Source organism: Abramis brama, assembly GCF_963993115.1.
Source record: "Abramis brama genome assembly, chromosome: 25".
NCBI classification, from domain to species: domain Eukaryota; kingdom Metazoa; phylum Chordata; class Actinopteri; order Cypriniformes; family Leuciscidae; genus Abramis; species Abramis brama.
Window position 1 is genome coordinate 24,724,385 of NC_139987.1, and position 14,365 is coordinate 24,738,749.

Consider the following 14,365-nt stretch of genomic DNA (forward strand, 5'->3'; position numbering starts at 1 on the left):
TTACCATGGTGATACTACAATACTTAAAAGAACCGTTAAAGTGAGTGCCGGCTACGAGCGTAGTATAACGACTGACTGACAGGACATGAAATTTCGTTTGTCTGAGGTGAGAGACTTTTTATTTAGTATCAAGTTATGAAAATAACGATAGAAGCCTGAGTCAGGCTATATGTCAGTGTTATTATTCTATCGTTATTTAGGCTGTTATTTAGATGTTGTCAGGCTGCCTGACAACATCTCATCTGACCGCAGATACTGAATACGGACAGAGCGTTTTTTTTTCTAATTTAAAACGTAACGACGTTGCATGCTTGTAGTTTATTTTGCGCTTTATATATAACGTTAGTGAAGCGATATACAGCGCGCTCCGCCGCATTTGCGCGTACAATTGAAGAGTGCGCGCGCCCGCAGTGTAACTTATAACTTAGCGTCGGACAGGAAAGTTTTTATTTCAGTGTACACTTACGTCTCAGGTAGTTCCTATTGTGCTGGGTTCTCTGAAATAGTCGTGGTTCGCCTCACAATGTAACATGCTCTAAACACACCACGCAGAATAATGTAAGCGGCTTTTTTTGTGTGTAATTGCGGTTTTGAACGATTACGTAATCGTGGCATCCGTAATCGTAATCGCGATTAGAAATTCGATTAATTGTTCAGCCCTACTTTGAATATAGTGTCAAAGTCATATGAATTACTTTAATAGTGTTTTTGTCACCTTTGTTGGTATTTAAGTGTTTTGGAGCCATGGTCACCATAAACTGTTGTTGTAGAAAAAATTTAATTGAAAAGACAATACAGGCTTGTATTGACGTGGGCGAATAGCCTGAATGACTGAATTTCATTTGAGGGTGAACTCTCACTTCAAACATATCAGAAGCCTCTATGTGTTGAAATGTTACCATCCGCTGACCTCGTCCCAATTTCACAAATGGAAAAGTTGCATGGACCATCCCCAAGCGATATTGCGCTCATGCTGCTTGTGACGGCAAAGCCAAACGTCAGTGTCTTTTGAAATTTTAATAGTGTTTGTCCGCCCCACTTACAGTAATAGACTTGGAAAGGCAATAACACTGAAAGGACCACTCTATTAGTACAGACTTACCTGCTTCAACCTCTTTTGTGACATCAGTACTTCAGGTTTTTGTTTGTGTGCGGGCAATAGCCGTTCTCCACAAAGCAGAGCGCTATTATTAATGAATGCAATCAGGAAATGGCCAGTTGGTCTTAATAGGTTCCTAATCTTGGTAACAAATGGGTCCGTGGTTGTGTGGTTTGTGCCATTATTAGCTCTGAACATAGCGAGAAGAAACTGTACATTTCTCACTTTTTTGCACTTGGATGAACACTAATGGTATTAGGGTGTGTGTTCACGCCCACTGTGACTTTGATTGATGGTGTCGCCTCCACTGAACTTAAAGAACTGACTAATAAATATATGCTGGTGTAGGCGATATATATTTAATATATTCTTTTTGCTGACAATGTAAAATGAATCAACATTGTAAATATTGCTTTGATTTTAATGTACTTTTAAGACTATTAAGTGCTAACACTTTAAAATAAGGTTTTATTTGTTAACATTAGTTAACTACATTAGTTAACATGAACTAATAATGGAAAATATTCACACAATTTTTTTTTGCGATTGACAAATGTTTTTAGAATTTCTTTTATTTAAACAATTTTCCATGAATCATTGTAAACTATTCATTTCAAATTATTGATTTAAAAAAAAAGTTTTTGTCATATCTCAAAGAAGTCCCTGTTTGACATTTTTCATGTATTAAAATGTTTCTGTAGCATATCTATTTTTTTTTAACAGTTTTAATGTTAGTTAAAGTTAGAATTGACATAGTTCAAGATGTCGGTTTTAATGATTCAGAACTAGGTCAGCACGACATAGGAAAAAACTGATATTACGATATTTTGTTTTTCTGCAATATATGTTTCGATATGAAAAGAGTTTCACCAGATGAACAGCTCTGTTTGAAAAGAATTAATAATTCTAGAATGATTGGGTGATTTTGTAGGGGAGTGAATCTGCATAAACTAATAAACATTACAAGCATAGATAAATACAATAGAATGAAATAAACAGTGCTTTAGCATATGTTTTTCAGGTAAGTATAACAGTATTCAGGTACAGACATTGCATTGTTATTTTACATTTGATTATTTATAGTCTTCACTGTATAAATTAAATATAATTAAACAAATTAATCGGTGTTTGGAGCAGCTGGCCCGTACGGATTACGGATTAACTACGATCGCTATACAAAATTCAAAACTCTTATTCAATGATACATAAATATAAATATTGAGATACATATTTAATATCGCCCAAAAGCTGAAAATAGTCCTCAGGTGGCATTTTTGTCTCTCTTACACAAAATCTGTCAACAAATTCTAATCCACATGCACAATTTTTTCAATAGTTGTTTTAAACTTATTGTATGTGCATGAGTTTGTAGATGAGTCTATTTTGTTTTCGTGTGAGGTTTGTGTTTAATCTCCTGGCTGTAAAATGATACTCAAAATCAAACACCTGATGCAGCATTCAACAGTGCGGTCGATTTCTCAAGCCTCAAGTTATGCTAATTTCACATAAAAAATCAATGCCAGCCCAAGTCCTTCTGTTCTACAAACTGATTTTTCATATTTGCTCTGCCTTTTGAATATTTACACGCAGCTTAATGTCGAAACGGGCGTGTTGCATCAGAACTGCAGTATTTCCATTTATGGTTTTCATCATTACCAGCTAATTGAAGCCAGAAACGCTAGCTGGTGATTCTGACTTCGATTAACTACATAGCTGCTAGTGTCTGTGGTGAGGTTTTTGTCTTCTGTGTTTCGGCAAAGTTCCTCTCCGAGTTCGTATCTGATAGGGTACCAGGGCCAGTGGAATTTTCCCTCCACCACACACGGGTCGCTTACGCCATCAGCCTCTTCATCATTCTGTCGAAACAGCCTTGTAGCTCACTTGCTAAGCGATTTGCATTTTATTGTGAGGTTTTTACATTTGCATTTGTTATCACAGCAGGTATTTGCAACGCAAAGCAATGCAGAAGGAGAATGAAGGGGCTGAGGAAAGATTGCCATTCAGTTTTGTGCTTAGCATTAGCGTAGGTTTAAATATGATATGTTCCTCAGCGTACAGGTGTCATATTTGCATATATTAATCCCTATTAGTGCTTGACTTTGAGTTTGGGAGATTTTCTTTAGTTCATATGTGTTTGGTTGCATTTGTATGTCACAGTGTTTTTGCATTTTCCCTCCTAGCCACGTTATTTGTTCCTCCCCATTACCCAAGAGCATATCAGCAGTCACATCAGCTATCCACCTTATGAAACTCATGCATTATACCCCGAGCCCCCTAATGTGCTCCGCCAACACCAGCGACGTACCATCTCAGACTCCCGACGGAAGCCGTTTTCTCAATAGGTTTCATTTTTCCAGCGACCGGACCCTAAAAAGGCTTTTTAATAGCTCAGAGTAGAAGCTCCGCATGAGATGAGTGGCTGACGATTATCTGAGCTCAAATCCCCGTGAGGTGAGTGATTTATTACAATAATTTAAAGAAACGAGTGAGCACGGAGGCGAGCCACTATCAGCTGGCCCGCTCTATAAATAAACTGCCTTTTCTCATCATCCGCCCCTCACGTCAAGGGTTTGTTTGCGCTTCCCTCTTCCTCCATTTATTCATGTGTCTCGTGTAGCGGCGCGTTGTCTCCGACTTATTTGCCTCTAATTTTATCTGAAGCAGAAGAGACTTCGGATGTTCTGATAAGAATTTTATGGTGTTTTCAAAAAAGCTTCGTTGGAAGCAAAGCACGTCGCCCTTGTGTGAGATTAGTGAGAAGGAAACACTTTGGAATGGATTATTCTGTTTTGGCAGCGATGCACAGTACCCTTGCAAAAGTATTGCACTTTACATATGAAATTATACTTTGTTTTCTTTTTTTGGGGATTCTAAAGCTACAATATGTAAGATTTTTGTAAAAAAAAAAATATGTGTGATATGTTTCCTGCAGTGTGATATATTTCCTGCAGTTGTGTACTTACAATATCCCAAAAGTTCCCAAAGATTTTTAATTTCAGAGAAATTCCAATTTTAAATAATGGCTCGTCCCTGTCGCCCTGTCCCACTTGTCGCCTGTCAATGATGTAATATCCGCCTTATCCCTGGTTTCCGCTCGTACTGCCATAGTAACCATGGCGACAGACGTGGACAACTGCGTTACGTCTAGCGGCTCGCGCAACTAAAGCACAAAGAATCGATAACATTCTATAGTGTTTTCGTTATAATGTTATGTAGGCAAGGCAAGTTTATTTTATTCTGTTTATAATGTTATTAATATGGTAGATTGGCGCTCCACATCTTGCTCCTGAACTGTATTTTCATCTTGTATTTCAAGTTCATTCCCAGACATCCTTGCTCGGTTTCCAAGCCATGACGAGAAAAGATTTTAACTCTTTCCCCGCCATCGACAGAATTTGCCTGCAATCCATGTTTTCACTGTTATATGGTAGGGGGCGCTATTACACATCTGAAAGAGTACTGACTCTCCGGATCAAAACACGGGTGAAGAAGCAGCAGAAACAAGCGATAGAAGCATTGCTTACGCACAAATAATACAATCATCAAACATTAAACGGCATATAAATCAAAACTGCCTAATGTTACTGAATGAAATGTCGACCCAGGACGAGCTGTAGGACTGTGAAGCTTTCGGGTGTTGATGGACTCGATCTACTCCATCTGTGTTATGATCATCGATTTAGTCTTTGACAAAAACACGATTTTCTCAGCTATTTGTTCAAAATGTTGCTTTTTTATGGAACTTACCCACATTTTTTTTTTCTGTTCTTTCTTTCTCTGCGTGTTCAGATATTCATAGAACAAAATATTTTAGGGGCCATGACATTTTTGTGAAAATAAAAAAAATGCACTACTGGATTATTAATAATATCATCAATGTTTTTGGAAAAGATAAATAACCCAATCATAGTCAGTAATGTTGGGCTTTGCATTTGGGCTGAAACTGAATAGTGTTCTCATTATAATGTAATATAGGCTATATGGCAGCTGCACATCTTGCACGTATTTTCATGATTAAAGTGATTCCAGGCATCACTGCATGCTTTCAAATCACTTTATTTCATTTTCATGATCAATCGTCGCGGTCACGTCCAAGTCCTCGAGTACTCGTGCTCATCCCTAGTGGTTTCCCTCCAGTGTTTGTTCTTTAGACTTCCATTTACAAGATATATATATATATATATATATATATATATATATATATAAATATATTTTTGTCGTACACCAGGACTTTCTGATCACTTAGCAAGCACATTTCTTCTCAACAAGACACATGATGAAGTTACTGAAGGTTAGAGGTTTGTAAAAAAATATTAGCAGATGCTGCTAATTGTTTCATTTTAATGAATTAGATCTAAACTTTTGACACCTACAAATGAGATAATGGTGTTAATTCTTATGGCAGTGATGCCCGTATCAAATAACCTCTTTTGAAACTTCGCTTTCGAGATGTACAAGACTATTTATCACGATAGCCAACAGTTGTAATATTCAAAACACTCCCTTGTTTTTTGTCCTGTTACACAATGTGTCCAAAGCAAAGGAAACAGAAGGAAGTGCTTTGTCTGCGTTGTGTGCTCATGGATTTACCGTTGCATTAAAAATCCTGTTTTATTTTGCCGTGTTCAGTAGTTACGCTGGACCATTGACGTGGGTCATGTGCGTTCAGAGCCAGCAAGTGTCAGACTCCTGTGTCTGTGTAATGCCGGCAGCGTTGAGATGCCAGAGGACTTCAGATCAATTAAATTTAACAAATTGCTGTTGCTAGATAGACGGGTCGGTTAACAGAAACCTGCTGATGGCGGGATAACGGATGAGTGGCGTTGGTGTTCCTTCCTCAGGTCGTCTAGAAGAATGTGAAATGTCAAACATACACAAGGTCCCCAACATGATTCCTGTTTTTGAACATCACATAGTGAGACATGGATACTACTACTTTTAAGGTTTTAAGTGTGGTAAAAGTGACATTTCTTGATTCATGTTACTAATTAAAATGTGACACTATCGTTCATAAGTACGATTTTTCTTTATCGCTTTTCGAAAGAAGTCTCTAATGCTCACCAAGGCTGCATTTATTTGATCAAAAATACAGTAAAAACGGTAATATTGTGAAAATTATTACAATTTAAAAGAACTTTCCGCATCATTACTCCAGTCTTCAGTGTCACATGATCCTTCAGAAATCATTCTAATATGATGATTTGATGCTCAAGAAACATTTCTGATTATTATCAATGTTGAAAATGCTTCATATTTTTGTGGAAACTCAATATCCCTAAAATCAGGATTCCTTGAATAGAAACTTCAAATTAACTTTATTTAAAATATATTTTTTTTAACAATGTAACAAATCGTACTGACTTTTGAACGGTAGTGTAAATATTAAAGAAAATATTTAATATGATCCTTTTAAAGGCAAATATGAATCCGTTAAAACAATATGATGTGGCTATCATTATATCATTATTACATTATTAAGTAACCATTATTTCAAGAGTTACCAAGTAATTATTGAAATAATTAGTGTTTAATAATTTAATTCCAGATGAAATTAGCTTCGTCATCATCTTGTTATCATAATAGTTTTCAGTTTCCCTCCTGTAGGCGTTCCACATGAAATCAGATGTCTGGAGCTGCTGCGCTGACTTTCTAACTTGATGCGTTGTCGTAATTGTACACGGCTTCGAGATATGCCCAATCGTGGTGGACGCCAACCTTAAAGAAATCAATAAAGAGCTCTCAGCTTCCCTGCACAGCTTAAGGCAGCACCATATGAAATGTCACGCATATCTAATCTACGGGCCCGACCTCACATTAGCACTGTTAAAGTGAATTAATCTCAGAGGTCGATGTGTTTCTGGGAACCGCAGCGTTGCTTTAGTGAGCCAATATTCATCATTGATAGATTTCATTAATGTGAATTATGGTGCCAGATTTTATTACGCAAGTTTTTCCAGTGCAACCTTTGCATTGGTTAAACAAGAACATGTTCTCTCAGATGTTTGAGGGAAATTTTGGTACATGCAAATAATCAAATAATTTAAAAGTTTTGAAAGATTAATAACAGAATGAAATGAGCTCAAGCTGAGAGACTGTATATGTGCAAATTGAAGGTCACTCTGTCTCTTTAAAGTAAAACAAAGTGGCCATTAATGTCTGTAGTCGGGTTAAACATTAGAACACAATGTTCTCGAGAGCACGCTTGACAGATGGTTTCTATCCAGATATCTTTTGCATTTAAAGATCTAGAGATAAATTATGATGTAAAAACCACCTTTTTTTCTTTGGTTGCATCACAATTCACATTCTTTTACTGCACACTAGAAGAATGTACCTTCCATGTGATTGGGAAGTACATACTAAGTGTTGTAAGACAGGACAGCAGTGGCAGCTTCTGCTCAAATTCCTCGTCTTTTTTTTTTTTTTTTTTTGTAAAGAGATCCGGCACAAATTCCACTTCTGTAGGACAAGGGATTGTGGGTAGTGGTTGACCCAATAGGTTTTTCAGTGGCTCATGCTAATATTTAGAGTGCAGGATGGCCGATAAAATGCTGATATAGCCTAAATTATTAATGAATTATTAAAAAAAAAATTATTAAAAGAACACTTGCATGATATTAACTTAAAATTCACTAAAATTGTCCCTCCTGTCTAGATATTGATATTTGCCTTTAAAAACCCATCTGTCCACTTATTGTGAGTATTATTAGCTCAAAAAGCAAGCATGCATTGCATACTATTTAGGATGGCTAGTTTGTAAATTGGAATGATGCCAAAGTCTATGTTGCATTACATGTGTAAATAATAATCAATTCGAAGTATTGAAATATGTAAGTTACTAGCAGGTCAGAATTAATGCCTGCAGAATTCCCCAAAATTGGATCAGCCCTCATTGGTAAACATCAACGCATTCCCCTTTCCCTTGTGTGTTGGTTTATTAAATATTTTGGCTAATTTAATTATGCTTTCAGCTACTAATGAGAGTGTAGTGTTTTAAATGTTTACCTCACCATGTTTAAATTTATTTTGACAATTTTGAAGATTTCCCTCCAAAATCAGTGCGGGAAATGCAATAGATGTTTTAAATATTTTGCCTCAACATGTTTAAACTTGTTCCACAGAATTCTGGTAGATTTCCCTCCAAAATCAGTGTGAGAATTGCATAAGTGTTCAAAGGCTTGAGTCAATTTATGAGGTTGGTGTCATTATGTCCGTTTCAATGACTCCTCCCTGTTCATTTTTTCCCCATTAATTCTCTTTTATTCCATTGATGCTGCGTAATGCTTATTGACAGACCCGCGCTCATATTAAGCTGCAGATGTTCCTCTCTCCACTGACTGAATCTAATAGCTATCAGTCAGTCTGGAAGAGTGAATGCAAACAGGAGGGGGCGGAGCCTCTCATGAGCACAGCAGTTAGTGGGCCGTCCCTGAGCCGCTTTCATCACACCAACTCCAGCCAATCCCATTACAGCCTTTTGCATTTCCATGGCAACAGAGCTTTATAGCCCCACAAGAGGTGGATACAGGCGAAACAGCAGAGAAAAAAGGTTGCAAGTGAGAAGGAGATAAAAAAGAGACATTTTTTTTTCCCTTCACGTTTCCCCGATGATTTTAACTGGCAGTGTTTGATGGCATCTTCATTCAGACCAGAGGATAAAAAAGCACAACAATGGTGGCAGGATGCTAGAATGCTTCTGTATGGGAATGGGATTTGGACCGGCTGCTTTCTGTCCATTGATCGGATCAGTTGGATAGACAGCATGATAAGCGGCGTCTAACAGGTAAACCGTCTATGCTCGGACAGACGTCTTGAATCTCAGTGCGTGGTTCGCGACGCTACTGATAAACAGGTGTTTCTTGAGAGGACGGAGAGTTCTGAGCGCTCAGTTCAATCTGCACGTTTTGTTTTCCTGTTTTTAGATCCGAGTCTCTAAAGGAATGCTCATCAATCCCACAGTATTTTCACATGCAAATTCATCTGTGATGTCTCTGCTGTGATTTTTGCCGTTCTTAAGACCCTGACAGCCTCACCTCACCTCGCAACTTAACTGATGCACGCCTTGGCGTATTAAGATGGAGGTTCAGGGGGGGTGGGGGTGGGGGTGGGGGGGGGGGAATCTTACACTCAATGATGTCAACATTTTTAAGTGTATTCATTACAAATACTGTTAGCTCAGACAGCGTTTCCTCATATGTCTATATTTAGATAAAAACGGGTTCTCTACTAGTAGGAGTCAAGAGCCTGTTGAAATGTGACATATTACCATGTGGACACTTGACACAAACAAGCGATTACCTTTTTCATTTCTCATCTAATGCTGTATGATAATTAACGTGCCATTAAATGTTATCGCCCCCTTTTTAGTCGCTTGCACACTACTGTATTTTGCTTTTAGCTTCTGAGATGTGCTTAAAAAAAGATATCGGATTGTGGTGTCCGTTTGTTTGGACACATCGGCCCTGGGAAAGCGGTCTCAGTAGGAAACTGTCCTCTTATAGGCAATGTAGACACTTGCCAACAGGAGGAATTTTTAGAAACCCTCCAAACATAATTATGGAAAATTGCTTCTGATGCGAACTGCAGTGTGAATGTCCTTTTTGTTGTTACAGATCGATGACAACACATACTCGAATGTGTTACGGTATCATTTTAACCAGCTGGTGAGAAACAGGATGATAATGCGCTGAAAATCCCTCTCCATAGTCACATATGTCAGTGTTTTGAGCGACACATCTGACACAAATGAATCCCACAGTGTTTTAAAAAGCTACTATTGGGGATCCGGGTGGCGTTGGTGTGGCATCCAGACTAACTGGTTTCAGTGGGAGTGAAAATGTCATCCATATTGTTCTTTGAAGTATAGGTAGATGTCTTGCAGGCTTTGTTGGTGTTTGTATTGTGGCATCTGCCTCTGGCATGCAGCAGAACGTCTTAGGCCTTCATGATGGTTATCTTAGTGCATTTGACTGATATTTCAGGTCTAGCCACAAGCCAGTAGCTGCAATCCCTAGTTCAGGACCAGAATGCACCAGTGCTGGCAGCTGTGACTCACCAGCGGTGACCATTACAGTTTTGTTCTTAGTCTCGACAATCACTTCCAGCTGTGACCTTTTATCGCCTGTCCTGTGGAAGAATGACAAAACCACATATTTATATGCGAAAAGAGAATAAATGCAAAATAATTTTTTGTTTTTACTTTGGATGTCCTTTCTAAAACACTGAACTATTTTATTTTATATCCTTAATTTAGATTCGGTGTCGTTCCAAACCGGCACTTGAATTTTTTCTTATTTGTAGCACAAAAGGAGAAGTTTTGCAGAATATCTCAGCTGTTCTTTTCCATTCAATGAATGCATACAGTGACCTGAAAATGTAATTTATTAGTTAGTTGTGTTGCTTCATATTTCTTTGATGAATAGACGGCTCAAAAGAACAGCTTTTATTTGAAATAGAAACCTTTTGTAATATTATAAATGCCTTTACTTATCATTTTCATTCATTTAATGGCTGAATAAAAGAATTCAGTTCTTTAAAAAAAAAAAATATATTACTAAGCCCAGACTTTTGAATGGTAGTGTACTTTTAGCATTTACATTTTAAATAAAAAAAATAGTAAATTATTTATAGTGTTTTTTTTTTTATTATTATTTTGAATTAAAAACAATATCAGGATGAGTAAACAATGACTATTTAAAATTTTTGGTGAACTATGTCTTATAATTTCCTATAATAATACCTAAGCTTTAGGGTATCCTGGAATGAGGCAGTGGTGATAAACAGTAGTTTGGTCTCTAACCTTTCCTTTTGTGAGCCTTTGATTATTACTACTATTTTTAGTCTCGTCGAGGGTCCAGCCAATCTATTGTAATTGTGTTGAATGCTTCCTTTTCACCAGGGGCAAGACAGAGCAATCACAGCGCAATCCTTTTTTACTGCAAGTGTGTGTGACGTAACCGAGCCATACAAGCTATTTATAGACCAAATAGCACGATATTTTTCGTCATGGATGCCATTTTTAGCTCTGACAGCTGTTGCACCTAACATGGCCCCTCCTGGGAGCCCTGAGATGGTCGCTTAGTCGATGGTTGCCGATTGTTTATGAGTCTTATGGTGTTTGTGTTTACACCAGCTCACCTTTCTGTTCACACACACACAACTGTCTGCTTTACCTCTCAGTTGGCTAAGTTGTCCGTGGATAATCCGTCTTACACTAAGCGGCCTGTGTCATGTGACACACCCTGTGGATCTGCAGGAGAGTTACAGTGTCTGCCGGACCTCGGTGTCATCAGCAGGTGGATTTACGTGTCTTACGGCAGCCGAAGGTCAAAACGAGGCCCCTTGTGTTTTGTTTCTGGAAATCGCTTGCATAGATGTCATTCGCAGACAGTTGGATTCCATTGCAGAGCTTCTGCCGTACAGTAACGCTGTATTTATTAATGGCGAGTTGGTTGCGCTGCATGTTTTTCAGATCACTATGTCTGTATACATAATGCCTGTGATTATACAGAACATCTGCTGGTTTTGGGTTTTGTGAGTGATTAGGAAGTAATATGGAATATGCTACTTTGTAAACAGAGAAATACACCGTTTTTAATATGCATTTTAATTTTAATGATGCTTTACCACTGTTTTTCTACATAATATACATGTATAGAGAGAGAGAGCGAGAGCTAAATTGAACAGAACTCAGTGTCACTGCTTCTTCAAAATGAAACAAAATGCTGTATTTTTCATTTCATATTTTTGTCTTGTTTTCCTGTAAATATATCTCAACATCCTTCAAACAACATAATTTTACTCAAAAAGCAAACTTGCATAAGATATTAAGACTTGTTTTCAGAGAATCAAGTTTCTTTTTTGTTTTAAGCATTTAAGCAAATCTTGCTAAACGTATGCGGTTTATGGTATAGATTGATTATGTTTTGATATTTTCTCTGGAGAACCATATTAAGCAACACTGAAGTTAAAAACACAATCTCAAAAGCAATCCCCTGGACATCCGTCGATGATTATCAAGTCTGATTTGCCTGTGTTTTCTCCCCAGGTCTGAGAATGAGCTCGGCTCCTTCTCTCTGATGCACTCGAGCTAAGGGCCGTCCTGGTGGATTTGCCCCTGACCCAGCGGAGCGTTTCCAGCGCCAGCCCCGCTCCACGCCCATCATGCTGATCAAAGAGTACCGCATCCCCATGCCCATGAGCGTCGAGGAGTACCGCATCGCTCAACTCTACATGATTCAGGTTTGCTCATGGTTTTATCTTGCATTAAAGCAGTAGAAAATTCTGCCTTTATTTACTCGGCTTCACAATGATGTTCATAATGACCACATCTGACAAGCTCCAAAAAGGATTATAAAAAAATCCATAAAAGTAGTTTGTACAACTTGTGGGCTACATTCCAATTCATAATGTAATAACGAAATATGATGCATAATTTACAGTATGATGCAAATAATAAATAAGTTATATGCAACGTTTTAAATTATCTACCAAAAATATCCAATATCAGAAATCTCACATCAAGCATGGCAACTCGTATAAGGCTTGACGTCAATAACGTTTGACTGTGAGACACACAGGAACCAACGACGTCTATTCTGCGCCATATTTTGAGATCTACGGCTAAAATTGGTTTGCTCTAGGGCTGGGTAAAAATATAGATTTCTCAATTTTAGTCATCCTTATTTTTATGAACCGTTATCGATATTTTTTAATCCCCCAAATATTTTTTTTTTAGTCTTGCTGTTTTCAGTTGATAAATGAACAGAACTTCGTATCGCGCCTCCCATCCAATAAATCCCAATAAGCTTCGTAACTTTTAATGTGAAACAAAGTCGTTCAAATTCTGTCCATTTTATTGCGAAATTCAAACTATTTTTAATGTGGAGCAACAGATTGCTGTTAAAACCTCAGAGCGGATCATCACTTCCTCTTTACTACAAGTTATAGCATGAAATAAACATGAATGAACATCAGGAAAAGATGCAGCGAAATCCGTGTCATGTCTCATGTAATTGTTCAATCAGTTTTTCAATCGTGGAAAGATGTCAAAGAAACAGCTTGTAAACAATATGTCATGTAATGTTATTTTTTTACCTCAGAAAAGCCATTCAGTCTCCATAAACTCGATAGTTAGCCAGAAAAATAATTCTAGAGAGGAGCGTTTTGCTAAATATTTGCGTGTATATTGCATATTCATTGTCATTATACTCAACCTGTTCTTCAACATTTAATGTATGTTTGAATAAATCCATCTCAAATTTGACAGCCAATTTTAATTTATATTTCAGAAAACAAATTGGTTTAGAAACATTATTATGCAGTTATTAAGTTAGTATTATAATTGTATTCTTGTTTAATTATATATTCTATATATATTCTTTAGGGCTGTAATCTCCTAGTCGATTAGTAGATTATTTGGTCGATACGTTCTGGCTCAACCAAAATTCTGATTGGTCGATTTTTTGCCGCGTTCGTTTCATCAGTTTTGCCGCGTTGCCGCGTTCATTTCATCAGGTGGAAAGCACTAATTGCTAATGGGGGTGTTTTCAGAGCACCCCTGTTTCCCAGGTAACAGTCTGTCTTCAGAACACCCCCCTTGTTTTCACTTCTTTTGGATTAGCCCGACCCACCGGAGAAGAGAGACAGATTGAAGAAAGTAGGCTACTAGAAGGTTTGCTGAATATTATTTAATTGTGAGAGCGTTTAATTCATAGTCACAGTCCTCTTCTACCATGTCAACAAAGACGTCAACGTAAATCATAGGCTATGATATTGCGCGCAGATGCACGTGATGCAACGCTGCAGAGCCGACAGACTCGTGTGTCAGACTCATTTCAGTGCAAAATAATAAGGTCAAAAAACGATTTAATATACTGCAAATAACCTACTAGTTTTTTATGTTTATTTATAATTCATTTAGGCGGACAACAAGGCTACCAAGTACTGCGCACAGTGCGCAGCTAATTAGTTTAACGCTTTTTTTCCTAACGTCATTTTTAGTCGAAAATTTCAGGACTTCAGTCGACCAAGATTTTCTTTGGTTGATTACAGCCCTAATATTCTATATTCTTGTTATTATAATTGCTTGTTTAATTTAATATTTTGTATACAAATTAGTTTATATTATAGTAATGTAGTACCAGCTGACACTCTGTATGGTTTATTACAGCATTTGTTGCATCCTTGGGAAAATTTACCATGTACTGTATCTGATATATTTATCCAAATTATGAAATCTTTGAATCAAGCAAGCTTGTGCAAATT

At 37.4% G+C, this 14,365-nt stretch overlaps 1 protein-coding gene across 6 annotated transcripts in view; it reads left to right on the plus strand.

Annotated features, from left to right (window-relative positions):
- Positions 1-14,365, plus strand: part of pitpnm2 (phosphatidylinositol transfer protein, membrane-associated 2) — a 63,413-nt gene that overhangs the window by 7,699 nt on the left and 41,349 nt on the right. For 4 of the 6 annotated variants that reach the window (XM_084104497.1, XM_084104500.1, XM_084104499.1 and 1 more), the window contains exon 2: positions 12,147-12,340. In XM_084104497.1, coding sequence (XP_083960623.1) covers positions 12,263-12,340 — 78 coding nt within the window. In that variant the 5' untranslated portion in view covers positions 12,147-12,262. Of the gene's footprint in view, positions 1-11,332; positions 11,542-12,146; positions 12,341-14,365 lie in introns of those variants that run through there. The other 2 variants (XM_084104498.1, XM_084104501.1) reach the window with 1 other exon arrangement.